At 43.3% G+C, this 17956-nt stretch overlaps 2 protein-coding genes across 3 annotated transcripts in view; one reads left to right on the forward strand and one right to left on the reverse strand.

The window, feature by feature from the left end:
* Positions 1-1337: 1337 nt before the first annotated feature.
* LOC139598177 (collagen, type I, alpha 1a-like) lies at positions 1338-5124 on the reverse strand. Its single transcript, XM_071444197.1, has 2 exons — positions 4661-5124; positions 1338-4430 (listed from the first exon to the last, which is right to left on the reverse strand). Exons 1-2 carry the CDS (start codon positions 5122-5124, stop codon positions 4409-4411), a joined length of 486 nt encoding a protein of 161 aa, XP_071300298.1. The 3' UTR covers positions 1338-4408.
* Positions 5055-17956, forward strand: part of ELOVL4 (ELOVL fatty acid elongase 4) — a 37398-nt gene continuing 24496 nt past the window's right edge. Inside the window, exon 1 of one of the 2 annotated variants that reach the window (XM_071444176.1) lies at positions 5055-5189. In XM_071444176.1, the coding sequence (XP_071300277.1) occupies positions 5090-5189 (100 nt within the window). In that variant the 5' untranslated portion in view covers positions 5055-5089. Of the gene's footprint in view, positions 5190-5317; positions 5459-17956 lie in introns of those variants that run through there. The other variant, XM_071444186.1, reaches the window with a different exon arrangement.

Below are 17956 nucleotides of genomic sequence, written 5' to 3' on the forward strand. Positions count from 1 at the left end.
TGATAGATGCTGTGACAGATATCACTGCAGATAAAAATCTTAGCTGTGTAAAAGTATGAGAAACCATGTAAGAAAAGTATCGTCAAAGCAGAGGGAGACAGTATATATACAGGTTTCTGTCATCCTCATGTCTGTTGAACACTCAGTTTTGAAAAGAAGCTGAAACACAGGTAAAGCTATGAATATATGTGTACCTGCTGGGTACACAACACATCTCCTATGCTGGATATCCACATTAGCTTTATGGTTAGTGACATTTCCCACACAGGAATCAATTATAAATAAATCGCTCAGAATGGTGCTGGGAAACACTGGACTAAAGGCTCCTCTTCTGAACAAGTACCAAAGAGCAGCAGTTTAAGCTAAATGCAGCCCAGCACTGCAGACCAACACTTCCAGTCTCTGCCTAGACTGCAGTAAATGAGGTTTGTTCTACAGTTTAGAAAAAAACCCTAAATATAATGATCCTGAGTCAAATCACAGATATTTTTACTTGAGAGTCAAGCCTGTTATGGCTTGGGAGAAAGCTGCCCACTACTTCCCTCATCTTCTTCTTGGCACCAATTTTTTATGCAGAAAGATGAAGAAGAAATGTCAATATGTATAGAGAGCCCTTTGGAAGCAGAACTTGCATTGACTTCACTGGGAGTGTTCAGTTTGACCCTTGACTATTTAAACCAGGATATTAAACATACTTTAATTCTCATATTGCTGTTAGAGGCACAGTAAAAATGGTTGATGTTCAAAACATGAAGTTGACACATATGAGAGATCCAATCCAGTGCTGGTGACAACAGCAAGAGAACTTACATCAAGGGTAAGTTTTGGCCAAAGCCTGCACTGAGCATTAGCATCTCTGGACACTTTCTGATGCATCATTCCAATATATTTGGTTTGGAAAAAATTCTTTTGATGCAGTTAAATGTATGAAAGGACAGATGGCATCTAGCAGATGGTTTAGAAAACAAAAAGCCAGATCTGTTTCAGATCCCATGGAAGACTCTCTGTGGTGTGGAATACCTGTGTGCAGAGTTACCCCACCTCAAATTATGGAATTAATAGTATGTTACGTAATAAACAAATTAATTAGTGCTGAAAGACACATAGTTGGTTTTAATGTTATTATTTTAAAATATTATGGTTGTATGAAAGCAGCTTCTTTTAAGCTTTTATAGTATGCATAGGAATAGACTTGAGCCTGTACTTGTTGATTCAAAGATCAAATGAGCTTTTTTGGCTCAGCTAGCAGTCTTTATAAGGCATATCAACTTGAAAGCTTTAATGCAAGGAGCATATCAATTGGATAAGCTGTGCAAGAAAATCCCATTCACTGCAAATTAATGTGCTAATTTATTTAATCATTTTCCCTCCCAAGACACTGATGGAATCAAATGAAAAGACATGAGAATTCGATAATTCAAGTAATTAAAACACATTTCTAAAGTTAAATGTGTTTTCAACACTTAAATTTGGTCATGCTTCAACATATACAATATTTTATGTGCCTTCTTTACTGATAAGTGAATAGGCTGTCCCTTACCACATCATGTAACATTTTGATCTGTCAAATGTGTTGATTCAAGCAATTTTATGCTTTCCCACCAGGTAAGTTCCTGGTTTTGGTGATTCTCTTTGTAGCAAGGCAGAGTTCTTTTACTGCTGTTTTTGTCTTTTATTGAGCTGCCTGGAGGGATCACTGGTGGCAACATACAAAGCTCTGACTGCTTTCTTCCTACTACACTTCATAAGTATTACCAAATATACCTGCATTACATTTTCCCCTCACAGCAATTTCATTGCTAAGCTGAAGCAAAACCTGAGTGGGAATACTTTCAACTAGTGCAGAAGCATCTGCTGATTCATCAATCATTATGATAGCATATGCTTCACTGAAATTAATGAATAAATGCATTTTTACAGGCACAACTAAAGGCACTGATCATCAGGAGCTTGTAACATTTCTATCACTATTTATTTGTTTCATGAAAAAGCAGAAAATGGCTTGAAACAGCTCTGAAATATCATTGGGGGTTTTTTACACAAGTATCTGGAAGAAATACACACAGCTTGTATCTGGAATGGGAACTGGGAGGAGAGCTTCCTAGAGCCACCTATCCCACAACTTCCTGTTACCTTCTGCACCCTTCCCAAAGCACACAGTTGCCTGCTGCCAGCACAAGCACCCTGCAGCACTGGGCAAATGGCCGGAGCACAGCTGGGAATTCATGTGTGTGTTCCTCTGGAATCATCTGCCACAGACCTGCCTTTTCCTAGCAGAAATTTGCCCATCTTAGAGGTCCAGGTTGTAGGAACAAGTAGATTATCAAGTAGAAAATGACAACACTGGCCAACTAATGATATTGAAAAATCATAATTTTCTGACGACCATGCTGGAGATTTCTTTGGAAGATATCCTGATACTATGCCTTTGGATGCCTTCTTCCTTCTGCTCTCTTTGAGTAGAAGACATGAGAAGCAGCATTCTTAAGGTAGTAGACCCTGCTGGGTGCACAAATGTAGAAAACTAGCTGGGATGTGTTTGGAAGCCCAGACACAGACCTAATCTTAAAAGCACATCCACATAATTGCAGGCTGAAAGTTAAACTAATGAAAAAAGTTAGCCATAAATTTCAGCATGTTTTTTAGGGCAATCTTAAAGCACAGAGGAAGTTACTCTGGTTAGATAGTTCATCTTCTCCCTGTTGTCCAAACTCTGCAACTCAGTTGTGGCTCCTCTCAAGCCTTAATGGCTCTGTGAAATTATCTATGTACAACCATATTGCTAATATAAAGGATTTAATTGCCATCAAGAAAAGTTACCTAATTGGAAATAGATTAAACAGTAAATTGGATGATATAAACATTTTATAAACAATAACTATTGGTGTTAGTTGTGCAAAAGACTTCCACAGAATAAATAGGCATTCTAATAAAGAAATATATGTAAGCTATAATATAAATAATTATTAACAGAAATATGTATTCATATTCCTAATATGTCTTGTTCTTTGATAGACTGTGGATCTTCACTCCTTGTGCTGGTGGCACTCTCCTAAGTCCACATCTTGCTCAAGAGGGCAGGGAAGTGCAAACCTCTGTCACATTGATTCACTCAGTAGCTGTTCTGTATCAAGCATGCAGCCAACACAAGTGGCCACATACCAATTTGAGGATTATGACTCAATCTCCTGGTTTCCTTTTGATTTAAATGACAATGTTACAAAAAGTTCTGAAGCTGTGCTTTAGCCAATGCTAACCACATATCAAGATACTAAATGTCCAAGAATACACTCCAGTGGTTTCCCCTGTTGGGAGGCACAGGAAGCACAGCTAACACTACACTGTCTGCCTGCAACTTGAGAAGCAGGTTGGTGTTCACCTTGCCCTACCCAGTGACAGATCCATTTCAGAGCTCTCACCAGACCTTCTGCCACTATCAGCACCATCAAAATAAGGCATAATTCAAGTCACTGTAATTCATGAAGAATTTTGATTGACTGTTCTCATGTGAGAGAAGTAGCAGCTGTCCATCCATCCGCATGTGACATCCTTGCTTCGCTTCAGCTTTCAGCCAGCATTGGGGTAAGTTGGACTTCCCTGTCCATCGAGGCTTCCAGGTGTTGACATGGCTCCTTTTCCTTTTCCCAGTGTAGGTGATCCCTACTGCCAGCCCCTTGGTTTTGGTGCAGTGACTCTGCTTGCAGTGGAGTAACTAGTGATGGCCGTGTGTCTCTCCTGTCCATAGGGCTGGGATCGCAGCACCAGAGCAGTGCAGGAGCTAAGCCGGGGGTGACTCACCCAGGAGGAGGAGTGCGAGCTGTGCTCACCAAGACCAGGTGACACCAAGTGACGGAGATGCTGCTGAACTGGAGGAGGGAGAGGCAGACACCATCTGATCTGCTGCCTGCTAGGAGGAAAGCTTGCGGCTTGGGTGGAGCAGGTCCCCTCCTGCCCCTCGCTCCCGAGGGTGTCATGCAGCCATCTGCACTATGCAAGATCATAGCACAGACATGCTGCCAAGAAGGAGATAAGGAGCAAAGGGTGTGAGGAGCAGGTGGTGCCTTTACACCAGACAGAGGGTTTGCTGGGACTGAAACACAGGGTGCAGAATGGATGCTTCTCCTGCAGCACCCAGCAACACTCCAGGCAGCTGAATCTCTCTGCTCCACGAAGCGACCACAGGGGCCTTGGTCCAGGAGATAAGGGGGGAGTGTGCGAAGGGCAGCTGGGTGGCCCCTGGAGAAGGCTGGTCAGGGAAGTGCCACCAGGTGGTGGGGCAGGGAGGTAGCGAGGTCCCGTTGCGGTTGCTGGTGTTATCCGTACTGGGAGGAGAAGGGATCCTAGCGAAGGCTCCTGGAAGCAGCAGAAGAGCCTTGTTACGCACAGACGGAGGTAAAACCAGCATCGCTCACGGAGGACCCTCGGCGTGTCTGTCAAGGGGTAGCAAGAGGGGAAGAGAGAAGAAAAATCCAAACTTATACAAAGAGAAAAGAAAGAAAGGGAATGGGAGTTGGCTGAAAGACTCATTTCCCCCCTTTGTGGTAAAATAAAAATTCAAACCCCCTATTTGAACATAAAAAGCCAGGCTGAGATAACCAAGCGCCTCCTCGCCACCCCGCACGCCCTCCGCGGGAGGAGGAGCTGTCCCCGCCGCCCGCACCTGCTCCGGGGGGGCCGCCGGGCGCCTGCGCGGCCGGGCCGGGCCGGGCCGTGGGGCCGCTCTCCGCGGGCGCCGCCGGGGGCAGCGGGACGGCGGCCACGTGACGCCCCCGCCCGCCCGCACCGCGCCGGGCGCTGCGCACCGAGCCGGGAGCGCCGAGCCGGGAGCGCCGGGCCGGGAGCACCGAGCTGCGGAGCCGCGGCCGCCGCCGCGCCGCCCCCCGCCTCCGCGCCCTCCGCCCTGCCCGCGGGGCACGGGAGCCGGTGACGGGAGCGAGGCGGAGTCTGGAGGGAAGATACGGAGAGATAGAGATTTAAATCACATCCCCGGCTGTAGAAGGGGCAGCAGCAGCAGCAGCCCCGGCGCAGAGGCACGGACGCACGCGCCGAGACAGGTCTGCCGGCTCCGCCGCTGCTGCTGCTGCTCACCATGGGTGCCGCCGCCGCCGAGCCCCCCAGCGCCATGGGCCTGGTGTCCAGCGTGGTGAACGACACCCTCGAGTTCTACCGCTGGACCTGGAGCATCCGAGGTAACGCGCCAGGGCGGCCGCGGCCCCGCCATCGCCGTGCCCGGCGCCCCCCGCCCGCCGCCACTGATGCGCAGCGGCTCAAAATGGCTCCATCTCCCGGGAGACGCGGAGCGCGCTCCGGCTCCCCGGGATGGGGCCGCGGCGGGGGCAGACCCCCCCACCCCCGCCTGCCCTCCTCGCCCCTCCGGGTGCGCTCGGTGCGGTGTTTGTTTATCTGCCGTAATCCCGCGTAGCGGCCCGGGCTGCGCGGGGCATCGATCCGCGGCAAGGTGAGCGCGTCCCCCGGGCGCCCGCGGGTGGACGTAGCGAAATCCGCTTCCCAGGGCCGCGGTTCCTCCGGTTCTCTGCCGCCGCGGCGTGCCTTGGGCTTGTCATACGGGGATCTGATGTCGGAGGTAAGCGAGGCCCTCCGGTAAGTGGTGCCGGAGCTCGGGCGGTCTTTGGCTTCTGCGGCAGGTGGGAGCCCCGCGTCGGCATCGCGTGGAGTTCAGCAAAAGAAATGAGGAAATGGTTGTTACCGCCGCTGCAGCAGCTTGTCATTTTATATTAAGTGTGTTTGGGTCAGTCCTGCTGTTTTCCCTTTTCAATGTGCTCCACTCCTGTACTGGCACTCCATGACTGCAATGTGGCAGATGCTGAAGGAAGAGTAAATGTCTTGGAATACGGAGAAATGTGCAAAAGCAGCTTGCAGTGCTGGGACAGCAAATGAGGTGGTGCCTTGCTGCAGTGACCGGTAGCTCTGGGAGTGTTATTGGTCAGCGTGAATGGTTCTGTCTCGTGTGTCAAATGAAAGGAGTCGCTTTCACAGCTGCTATTGTGAGTAGCCACAGGCAGCTGGCAGAAGGATCATTTACTCCACTGGATGTTTTCTTCATTTTTTCGTTGTCCACGCAGCAATGAGGTTTAGCTATTTTGAAACCCAGAGCAAAACTGGTGTGCATGTAAGTGTGGATGTATTTGTTGGCAGTGTGATAGGTGGGAATGTGGGGCCTTCGTTACAGACGGGAAGCTCACTGCATCAGCAGTCTTTGCTTTTCCACCCCCCTTCCCTTCTGCCATCTGTCAGATAATAAATTAATCTTATGTTATAGATGGAAAGAGCTCACTTTTTTCACAATTTGCCTTTCCATACCCTCTGTATTTTGCTATATTTTAAAAATTGAGCCTGCACGTGTATTTTTCTCGTCTGTTTTTAAAAACTGCCAGAATATGAGAGCAAATAAAAATGCTTGCAGCAGCACTGCATTGTAATCTACCAGTGTTTGCTCTCTGACTCTTGCAACATACAATTGTTCATAGGCTGCCAGGTAAAGAATGAAAGAGATGCTATTCTGGTCAATCAATAGCATTTTCAGATGGATATAAAAATAGATGTGGGTACAAAATTGATAACCTTATAGATTACTTGATTTATTTGAAAAAATACTTCAAATTCTGATACATTTCCCGAACTTCAAAAATGTTATTTAAGTCTGTCAATAGACCATGTCTATTGTAAGCAAAAATGATCAGAGGGGAAAAAAAAGAAGAAGGAAAAGCAAGTAAATGTAAAGAATGTAACAATAAGTAACTACAATACTATACGTAGAGCAAACTTTTTTCTTCTGCTTCTTTGGAGGATGTTAAGCAGTACTAGGATGACATTGTTATTGCCCCTAAAATATATGTAAGTCTTACTGATTTGCTAAAGTAAAATTTTTAATTTTTGCTTTAAGTTTGGTAGCACTGCTGTTAAAGCAGGATTCCATTGTAATGAAGTAATCAGTCCTATCTCGTGGAAAGTTTCTTGTTCCGATTTTGGATAACAGCAGGTCCCCGCAAGGCTAGTTTTGAGTAGAGCCTAAGTCACATGAACAACACAGTACAGTTCTTATTTATACCCAGTAGTATGTGGAACAAGACTCTCCTGTAGTTTTTACAGTCAGGTAGGGATAGGTGTCACATTGTAGTTACAAGGTAGCTCAGGATAAGAAAGTGTTACTCATGAGGCAATGCTGTGTGGCTGTTCAGTGAAATAATCTTTAATGCCCTAAATTCTGCAAAAATACCTGCTCAGTTTGCTGCTTTTCTGTATGTTTCTTTGTTCTGACAAAAATAATTGTCTCCATTTGCCATCTCTGAGTGAACAGTACCTAAGAGGGATGCAGGAGAGGGACTTTTTTTAAAAGGGCACATAGGGGTAGGACAAGGTAATGGCTTCAGACTGAAAGAGAGTAGGTTTAGATAATAGGAAAATAATTCTCTCCTGCAAGGGTGGTGAGGCACAGGAACAGGTTGCCCAGAGAATCTGTGAGTGCCCCATGCCTGGTATTGTTCAAGGCCAGGTTGGATGAGGCTCTGTAGTTGTAGTGAATTGTAGTGAAAGGTGTGTCTGCCCACGGAAGGGTGGTTGGAAGTAGATGATCTTTAAGGTCCCTTCCAACCCAAGCCATTCTATGATATGTTAAAATTGTGAATTCAGCACTGTTATGAATTCATGCAATTCACCTTTGTGTTAAGAGCTATGACAGTAATGTTGCTCAACAGAAAACACAAATTATGGCATGCAAGACCATTGCCTAATGTTCAATATCATTAAATAAAAACTATACCACGCAGCAAAGTTGCTCAACAAATGATGCTATGCAATAGCATTACACAATAAATCATACTGAAACACTACTACACAGCAAAATTACACAACAAAATGTGAAGAAATTTTATTCCCACTACTACTCCTACACTTATTCTCTCAATTTCCCACTTCCATTTTTTTATTGAACACCTATGTGTCTTTAGCCCTGTTCTCTGTATTCAGCAAGATTGTCTTGCCAGCAGGTGTTTTCTCCTGCTGCCTCAGACCCCTGTGATGACACTTCTGTAGAACTGTGCCAGAACATCCCACTGAGTCTTGTGCTGCTTTATTTTTGCACATTAAAGATTTGATCATTTTCCTTCCCCTGCTTTGTGCTATTTAAAAAGCAACTGACCTTTTCTGAGACCAAAAAAACCCCAAAAGACCAAGTATACAATGAGCCTAAATGCTTTTGAGTTGATGTTACAATTTCTTTTAGCATTAAGCATGCTGTCTAAATCTGATTTGTTTGTGGTTTTGGTTTTTTAAGTCTTGCATTTGGGAATAATAGCAGTGTTCTGTGACTTTTTCCCCAAGTATATTATCAAACACATTTTCAGCATTAGCTTGATGCTTTTGCTTGTTCATTTGTTGAAAAGCTACTTTGTTTCTCTCCACCCATGACTACTTTTCAGACCCCTTCCATGAAAGCCCAAAGTCCATTGTAACTATATATTCACCTAGGAGGCTGAAGGGCATAATTTAGGAAGCCATAATCTTCAAAAAGAGATAGAAGGGTCAAATACATGTTCTTAGCGGTCATCAACAGCAAAAAAAAGGTGGTCAGAGGAACAGTTACTATCAGGAAATATGATCTAGGAATTCCATGCCCTTATTTCTGTAAGGGCATGGGACCAGTTCCATGTAATTGCTAGGGCAGGGCTTCCTTCTTTCTCTCAGCTCGAGTAGCTGGTTGGGGTTGGATTTGCCAGGAAGGATTAAGGGTATGATTAGATGACTGAGCAAGTGACTTAAAGGGAGGTTCCAGGCTGAGTCCAGGGGAACTATTAAGATGAATAACTCAGGACACAATCAGAAAAGAAGAGTGTGAAAATCTCAAAATGTGGGTGAAGAGACCATTGTCAGTCGGGGAGGGGGAGTAGGGGATTGTGGCTTGAAAAGAAGACTCATGAAACACTGGACAAAAATATTTATTTAGAAGAGCTACTTAATTTGAATGTACTGAGCTAAGGAACAGAAGGCTTTACTGACTTTGGGTGAGAATGATTGTTCTTGGAGCTCAAGAGTTTAAAGGAGGCAGGGCCATCCCAGGCCACGTGGGACTGCTTTGGAACAGCAACTATTTACAGCTGTTGCAGTTAATAAGATTACAGACTTTTTCCATCAGTAGGAAAGGAGAGAGATGCAAACTTTCACTTTAGTGATAGGGTAGTATTGTACCTAGCATCTTGTTCAGGAGCAACATTAATTGTAGGTTTTATCAGTTGGGTCAGAAGTGTAAGGCAGTGAGGGTGGAGAAGATGGGAAACTTACAGCTGCTTGCCTAAAAGGTGAAGCAGTGGAGCAGCTTCCTTGAGAACACTGATTGCCATGGCCACTTTTGCTAGGGGATCTTGGAACTAATTTAAAAATTGCCCAGGAAGTTCAGGTTAATTTTCTTTTTCAGGCCAGGGAACAAAAACAGAGCAAAACATGTTTCTTCTTCCCTTGTACCTTCCCCCATGGAGAACCCAAGTATGACCAAAGGATCCTGAGTGTTTATGCTTGAGAAGTCCACTGGGTGCTTAGCAGAACGCTCTGAGTGCAAGTAGTCCCTTGTAGCTGAGGATTTGTGCTAAAGCTGGAGGCAAGTAGAATCCCAGTGAAAGTGCTTCAGAGGGAGATGATGGGGAAAGAGAATGAAGGGTGAGATTAAGGTTCATGAAGTCTGTTTCACAGAAACAAGGCGGAATGTGTTCCTGAACTTTCAGAGGGCTGGCTGAGCATCAGATTTGGTGATTTGGCACGATATTTGTCTTGCAGATACAATATTCTTCTCAAGGGAACAGCTTTTTCAGTCTGTGGCCATGGCTGGGTAAAACACAAGGATTAGACAGGGAGAAACATACTGGAAATGGAAAAGCTGTCTAACTGGGCTGGCTGTCTTGTGGCAGAAACACAAAGAAAAAACCTGTGGCAGAAGCAGCACTTGGAGAAATTGATTGTGGAAGCAAAGAATGCTAATGCCTAGATCATATGAAACTGCTGTCAACTAAACTGAGCAATAGGAGCATCCAGTTTATTTGATTCATTTGACATTTAATTGCCAGTTAGTGAAGGGAGGGAATTTATTAGTGAAGAAAAAATATAATGCTTGGTATTGAAGGCACTTTGCTGATTGTTTGAGGGAAATTCTACCCCCATTTCATCATCAGGAGATTTTATCAGATTGTACTACTCAAAAGACATAGTCAGAACTAAACAGATGCCAAGCATTTTTGGAAATGGAAACATCATTCAGAAAAGTACCTTAGTGAAAGGGAAATGTCTACTTAGACACCTTGGGTCAGCAAGCTTCAAGACCTTGGTCATGAGGGAGTAGGATCAAGCAAAATAAACTCTATGGATGAGAAGCTGAGTTATGAGTGGAAGACTTCTCTTTCCTAAAATGAAAGAGGAGAAGTTGTAGGGATGATATCCAAATCTCAGCTCCAGTAAAGAAATGAAACAGAAAAAACCTTCAAAGAGCACCAGCAAGAATGCAATACAAACTTCTGTTTGAACACTCATCAGCATATTCCAGAAGGAAAAGGAAATGTGTAGACAAAATGACAAGAACATAACTGAATATTTGAAAATTCATTCTAAAACTGTGTAGGTAGCATGTCTTGAAATCTTTGAAGGAAATAAGTTGTTATGAATACTCTTAAAGGAGAATCCATGGGAAAAGATCTGGAAATGGCTGTTTACAGAATTTAACCAAGCTGATTGCATGACCTTAGTACCTACTGCAGAAGGTCAAATGGCTAGATGTTAAGAATTCAGCACATGGCAAGTTGCTGTTGCAGAGTTCTAAGCAAATCATGTTTCTCAGCTGAGGCATCATGAGGTGTAAATCAATGTGTGGTCCTGGAGCCCCATACTACAACCAGAGGTGAAGAATTCTTGGCAAGTTGAAATATCCTTGCCATGAAGCAGATGCAGTCATCCTGGAGGCTCCACTGGTTACACAGATTGATCAGGGATAGTGGCTGAACTCTAGCTCATAGGTGGCTGTCTCTGGTTGGAGTGCTTTGACAGGAGAGTTTGTAGTTGTCACCCTGCACTCATGCTGTGCCAGGGTGAGGAGGGCTGTGGCAGGGCTGTGGTTATAGATGTGAACCACCAGAGGAGGTTGTATTCAAGGCAGCTGTGCTGCTGTCCTTGTGCAGCCAGGGAAGAGTGTCAAAGGCTGCACAAGGACAGGTAGTAGAAGAAGCTTAGGGAACATAGGATGTAGTTCCTTTTAAGGTCCTGTAGATCAGGAGTCATGAAGAGTGGGTGAGGCAAGAATCCACTTTTTCCTCTGCCGGTCCAGACAGGTTTTTGGAATTACTTGATTGATTAGGAGATTTAGATAAAAAGTGAATGAATGAAAATACTCCAAACAGATATGGAGAAGACTTTGAGAGGAAGAATTTGCTAGGATGCAGGGCTAAGTGGGGAGAAGAGGCTGTTGTGTGTACTGAAGAGTTTTTTCAGGTAAGGCAAGTGGGGTTGAATGAATGCCGGAATGGCCTGAAAAAACAGAGCTGAAGGAGAGTTCATTTACCTAAAAAGAATTGACCATTAAAAGAATGACAGCTTTGGCTTTTAAAGAGTGTTGATGTGACTGGGGTGTTTCCAGAGCACAGAAGTTTGACAGTGTGTTTTTAAGGACAGATCTGATCCATAAGGTAGGACTTCTCTGACTAGTAAATATATGACAAGGCTTTGCTTTCTCAAGCTGTATTTGGAAACCAAGTTGGAGCTACCACTGCACTTCATAAGGAACACTTTGAGTGGGTCTGCCTGACTGACACCTCACTTAGGAGGATGTAGATGCTGAATACAGTTCCTGGATCTAGTGTGGTGACAAGTGGGTACAACTATGCTCAGTGTTGTCAAACTGAGTGTATGAACAGAAGCAGTGTATCAACTGCTTCTGAGTGTATGAACTTCAAAGTCTTGTGGAATTTTAAGGATGCAAATGAAGGCAGCTCTGAAATTCAGGCTTGGCAATGCTTAGGTGTTAGCCCTGTTGGGGTTTTGAGTACTGCACCCTAGCTAGTAGGCAAAGCAATAAGTAGCTGCAAGGCAAGCCTGGAGATAAATGGAGTGCAAAGTGGTTTGTATTAACTCATTTTGTGTGTGCTTGGATCTCTAGATAAGCATGAACTAGATTACCTTTCTCTCATGGAAGGTGAGGGAGAGTAAGCTACCTCAGTTTGGCTTGCATTTGATGCAAGATAGTGATGCCTGTGGGCATCAGTAGCTCTTGGTTTTGTGTTGCTTGTGTGCCTGCAACTCAACTTCTTTCTTTAGGTACTGAATAATTTCAGTGGTTTGATCCTTAACTCCTGTCCTGGAGTGTTCACTCTCTCTGTGGCATTGTGTCTGCTTTTACCATGGGATTTTTCCCTTGTATTGTGTTTGCATGGGAAGGTTTTGGTACTGGGAGGGCTATGCTAGAAGCTTCCCCCATATCCAACAGAGCCAATGCCAGCCCATTCCAAGATGGGCCTGCTGCTGGCCAAGGCTGAGCCAGTCAGTGATGGTAATAAAATCTCTGTGACAACAATCACACCATCAAAAGCAGCATGGCCAGCAGATTGAGGCAGTTGAGTCTGTCCCTCTACTCCACTCTTGTCTCTCTACTCCACTCTTCCACCTCTGGGGTCCCCAGCACAAAAAGGACAATGACCTAAGGGAGCAAACCTAGAGCAGGGCCACCAAGTTGTTCAGAGGGATGGAGCACCTCTCCTGTGAGAAGAGACTAGGAGAATTGGAATTGTTCAGCCTGGAAAAGAGAAGGCTTTGGGGCGACCTAATTGTGTCCTTCCAGTATCTGAAAGGAGCCTACAAGAAAAATGGAAAGAAACTTTTTACAAAGGAATGTAGTGAAAACTTAAGGGGGAATGGCTTCAAACTGAAAGAGTGGAGGTTTGGGTTAGAAATGTGAGGAAAAAATTCTTTATTCTGAGGATGGTGAGATGCTGGAACAGGATGTCCAGAAAAGCTGTGGAAGCCCCATCCCTGGGAATGTTTAAAGCCATTTTGGATGGGGCTCTAAACAAACCAGTCTAGTGGAAGATGTCCCCGTTCATGATAAAGTTGTTTGAAGTGGCTGATCTTTAATATCCCTTCCAAACCAGGCCATTCTATGATTCTACAATAATATATTTAAGAAGAGAGGAAAAAAATAGCGCAGAAGTAATTTCCGCCAGAGAAAAGAGTGAAAATATGTGATACAAACCACTCTGCAGACATGGAGATCAGGGAAGGAAGGCAAGGGAAGAGGTGCTCCAGGCACTGGAGCAGAGATTCCCCTGCAGCCCATGGGAAAGACCCTGGTGAGGTACCTGTGCCCCTGATGCCTGGGGAGGTCCATAGGGCTGCAGAGATCCATCTGCAGCCTGTGGAGGAGCCTCACACCAGAGTAGATGGATGCTGTAAGAAGGCTGTGACCCTATGGGAAGCCTGTGCTGGAGCAGGCTCCTGGCCAGGAGGGATGCCACACTGGATCAGTTTGTGAAGAGCTGCATCCTGTGAGAAGGACTCAGGCTGGAGAATTTCATGGAGGACTGTCTCCTGTGGGAGCAATCTGATGCTGGAGCAGGGGAAAGACTCCTCCTAAAGAAGAAGCAGCATCAGAAACAGTATGTGATGAACTGACTGTAATCCCTATTCCCTGTCTCCCATTGCCACTGACAGAGCAATGACAGGTAGAGAATCAGGAGTGAAGTTAAGCCTGGGAAGGAGGGAGGGTTTGGGAGAAAGGTGCTTTTTGGGTTTGTTCTACTTCTCATTATAGAACTCAGACTGTGATTGGTAATAAATTCAAGTAATTTCCCCAAGTCATATGTGTTTTGTCTGTGACAGTAATCAGTTTGTGACCTCTCCCTGTCCTTATTGCTCTCTACAGCTCCCTGAAAGGTGGCTGTAGTCAGGTAGGGGTCTCTTTCTCCAGGCAACCACTGACAGAACAAGAGGACACAGTCTCAAGCAGCACCAAGGGAAATATAGGTTGGATATTAGGAAAAAGTTTTTTATGGAAGGAGTGATAAAGTACTGGAATGGTCTGCCCAAGGAGGTGGTGGAGTCACCACCCCTGGATGGGTTTAAAAAAAGATTGGATGTGGGACTCGGTGCCATGATTTAGTTGAGGTGTTTGGGCATGGGTTGGATTCAATGATCTTGAAGGTCTCTTCCAACCTAGTGATTCTGTGATTCTGATTAACTCATGAGCCTTTTCTTTGATCTTCTGTAACCTATCCAGCTGAGAGGGGAGTGACAGAGCAGCTTTGGTGGGTACCTAGCCTCCAGACAGGGTCAAACCAGTGCATCCCTGGTTTCACTTTCTGTTTCAGCATAATCAGGAACTCTTGACTGTTTGGTTTGTTTGCATCATATTTTCCTATTCCTCTTATCTATTTCTGCTATATCTAAAAAGTGTCTTCTTTCAGCTCTTGCATATGTTGTGCTTACTTTACATGCTTGACTATGGTGTTCTATTTTCTTTTTTTATCTGCTTATAGGTATTATCTCCTTAATTGCTTCTCCCAGTTATGACCAATAAGAAAAATTGTTTTATTGCTTTCTAAATGTTCTTAGAATATTGCTGAAAGAAGTGAATTTATAACCCATGTCTTTCACTTTTTCTGTTGAGCCAGCAAATCTTCTCTCTGACTTGATTTTATGTCCTATTCTTAGAACATCATTGTAACACCTCATTTTTAAATGGTTTGAGTTAACATTAAAAAAAATAAAAAGTAGTTAGTAGTTAAATTGACTAGCTGGGAAACTTCATAATAATATTTTCTACACAGTTTAATATTTAATGGTTTACCAGGAACAGATGAGCCCAGTAGAAATACTCACAGAATACCCTAAAATGCTTTGATAATTAGGTCAGGTTTTTTTCTACTCTGTCCAATCTCCATTTCAGTGATCCCTGAATTTTTTACCATGGGGGAGAAACTTTATTGCTGAAACCATTAGAGAAGCTTGGGGACCATGTGTTAGCATGGAAGGCAGTGCAACTGTGGAAGTGAAAAGACTCAGTTGTAGCAGTCGTTTGGACATGGACATTATGTAGCTTCCAAACTGATGATTTTGCTACTGTATACTTAGTGAATGAAACATTCAGACACTCATCATTCTTTTCATCACTTTTGGGTCAAAAACATTTTGTCATTCAGCTCCTATTTTGAAAATCCGCATTTCAAAATTAGTCTTTTTTTTTTTTTGTGCTTTGTTCCTCACCCCTCCAATTCATCATTTTTGCTGATGTTAAAGGGATGTTGAGGAATTAAGTTCTAAATGTTTTAGAGTTTTGTTTTTCCTTGGAGGCTTTGACTGATGTATTTGTGTTAAGCTAACAGAAAACCTAATGCATCTCACAACTGTAAATTTACTTCTGCCTCTGAACTTTGAAGCGCTAATGCATTTCAGTAAGTCTTTTTGTAGTTTTTAATCAAAACAAAACTCTCATCTCATGCATCCTTCTGTAAAACCATAGTGATGAGGAGCATCCTTGTGATAATGCAAACAGGAAAAACAGGTAGTTTATCAGAGAGCTTCCTGTGCTGCTTCTTGCAAATTTTCTCCAGTGGCTTTCTGATATTATTCTTAGTCAGATTTCACTTGCCACTGCTGGTTTTCCTACATGCTCAAGCACTGCATTTAAAAGTTTCTAAATGTTTATCTACAACCCCAAACTCTGCGTTGCAAGAGCATCAACATAAGTTGTTTGTATTTGCTGTGTAGTTCAACATCAGTATGCTTCTGGGGTGTTAGCACATTAGACATGTGTCAGTGCTGAATTTACTGTCAGTGCTGTCAGGGCTGAATTTACTGTCCCGTGTATGCTGAGTATGTAACACTTGACTCCACAGTGGATAAGACCTTGCAGAGTTATTATTGAACTGATTTTAATAATCTTTCACATTTTTCAATGAACTTATGTTTAAACTGAAGGAATCCAGTATCTATCTTTGGAGAAGATCATCATACCCATCATGCTCATTCCCTTCAGCATTATAAAGCTCTGGGTGGGCCAATAGACTAATCTGTTATTGCAACATTGAATGTGCATAAATCCTGTGTTTGCATTACTGCTTACTGATACTTCTACAACTATTTTCATAGTGCCAAACCCCAGTGCTTTTTTATGAAGCAGTGACGTGAGAAATAGTTTTGGCAAAAAGTGCAAAGTTTGAATAAAAGTTTCAGTAGAAGAAAAGCTTTATGAAGTGTGTTTTGTGCAGTACTTCTATTGCTTTAGAAATACAAAGACATAGGCTGGATCATAAAGTCTGCAAGTAGTTTAAAAAATTACATTGTATGGTAGGGTAGGGGGTTTTGTGTGCTTTTGTCTGTTTACTCCATAACTTATAGTATTTAAGAAAAAGCATGCAGGCATCACTGCACTGGGAATGCATCTTGCATTTGTGATGTCTGGAAAAGAAGATTTGGCAACCTGAAGAGTACTTCATGCCTCAAGGGCTTGTATCTTGCATATCTTGTGTAAGCTTCAATGAGGATTATATTTTTATTATTACTTGAAGCAGAGCATTTGTACTGTCCCCACAAGTAGTCATAATCAATGGAGGAGATAAATATAATGTGAGCAAGATAATCTCTTTGGACTTGAAAATCCTGAGACTTGATGGTAAATTGTCATGTGTCCTGAACTTCGTAGTAATTCCATAACTATCCTTGTCTTGAAACACGTGTATAATGTAATTGCTGTATATAGGCACAAAGACAATATGGTATTAATGACTGAGTGATAGGAGTCCTGAGAAGATTACAATGATGGGAAGGCTAGTTAAAATACACCTGGCCTTCTAACAGCAAATTGGGATTTGGCCTTCCTGTTACTTTAATGGGAGTTTATGAAACACATGCACATTACACAAGTGTTCATTAGCTGCAGGAGATGTTGCTCTTAGCTGTGTGGTATTTTGATTTTATGTTGCTGTTTACAGCTTTAAAGAAGACTAAGCAGTCAATTACAAAGCCCTGAAATTCAAAACAAAGCCACAACTGGTTATGGGTGGTACCTGTTAGTCTTGCCTCATAGTCCTCTTGGTTTTGGGGCAGGCATCTCTCATTTCTGACCACAACAGGTTTTTGTACAGCAAACTTAGAGTATGTGGGTTTCATTGTTTTGATTTTTGGGGTATGTGCTCTCATTATTCATTGTGCTTGAGGCTGAATACTCTTATTCTTGCACCTTAGTTTTATGTTTTATGGCTTGTTAAAATGACAATGCTTTGCCAAAACATTTTGATGTCCCTTGTTCTTGACCTGAACTAATTAGTTTGTTCCTGACTAGTTAAAGCTTAAGGATAGACAAAGTAGTTAGATTTTTAGACTTATTATCAAAGATTAAGAAAAACTTGCTTTCTCTCTACTGATCTACTAAATAATTTTTAAAAAAAATTACTTAGGTCAGCTGTTATGCTTTTTCCCCCGGTTTTGGGAACCTTTGTCCCTATAGCATCCTGTGCATGTGATCCTTAGCTTTACCAATACCATACATAGGAAGAAATTCTTAACTGTGTGGGTGGTGAGGTACTGGAACAGGTTGCCCAGAGAAGCTGTGGATGCTCCATCCCTGAAAGTGTTCAAGATCAGGTTGGATGGGACTCTGAGCAAACTCTAGTGGGAGGTGTCCCTGCTCATGACAGGGTGGTTTGAAATGGATGATCTTTGAGGTCCCTTCCAACCCAAGCCATTCTGTGATTCTCTGATACTCACATATTTGTTTTCTTGCCAGTTATTCCCACCACTGATACTGTGACATTATGACAATACAGAATTTTTTGTGACATAAAGCAGCAGGGACTTGACTGATTCCTGAGAAACCAGTGCAAGGCCAATTTAAAGGTTTGTTGAGTATACAGAGATGAGCCATGAAGATGATTCTATGATAGGAAAATATGCCTGCAAGTGAATGAAATGAAGT

Source organism: Agelaius tricolor, unplaced genomic scaffold, assembly GCF_023055355.1.
Source record: "Agelaius tricolor isolate 1412-34295 unplaced genomic scaffold, bAgeTri1.0.p SCAF_1, whole genome shotgun sequence".
Classification (NCBI taxonomy): Eukaryota; Metazoa; Chordata; class Aves; order Passeriformes; family Icteridae; genus Agelaius; species Agelaius tricolor.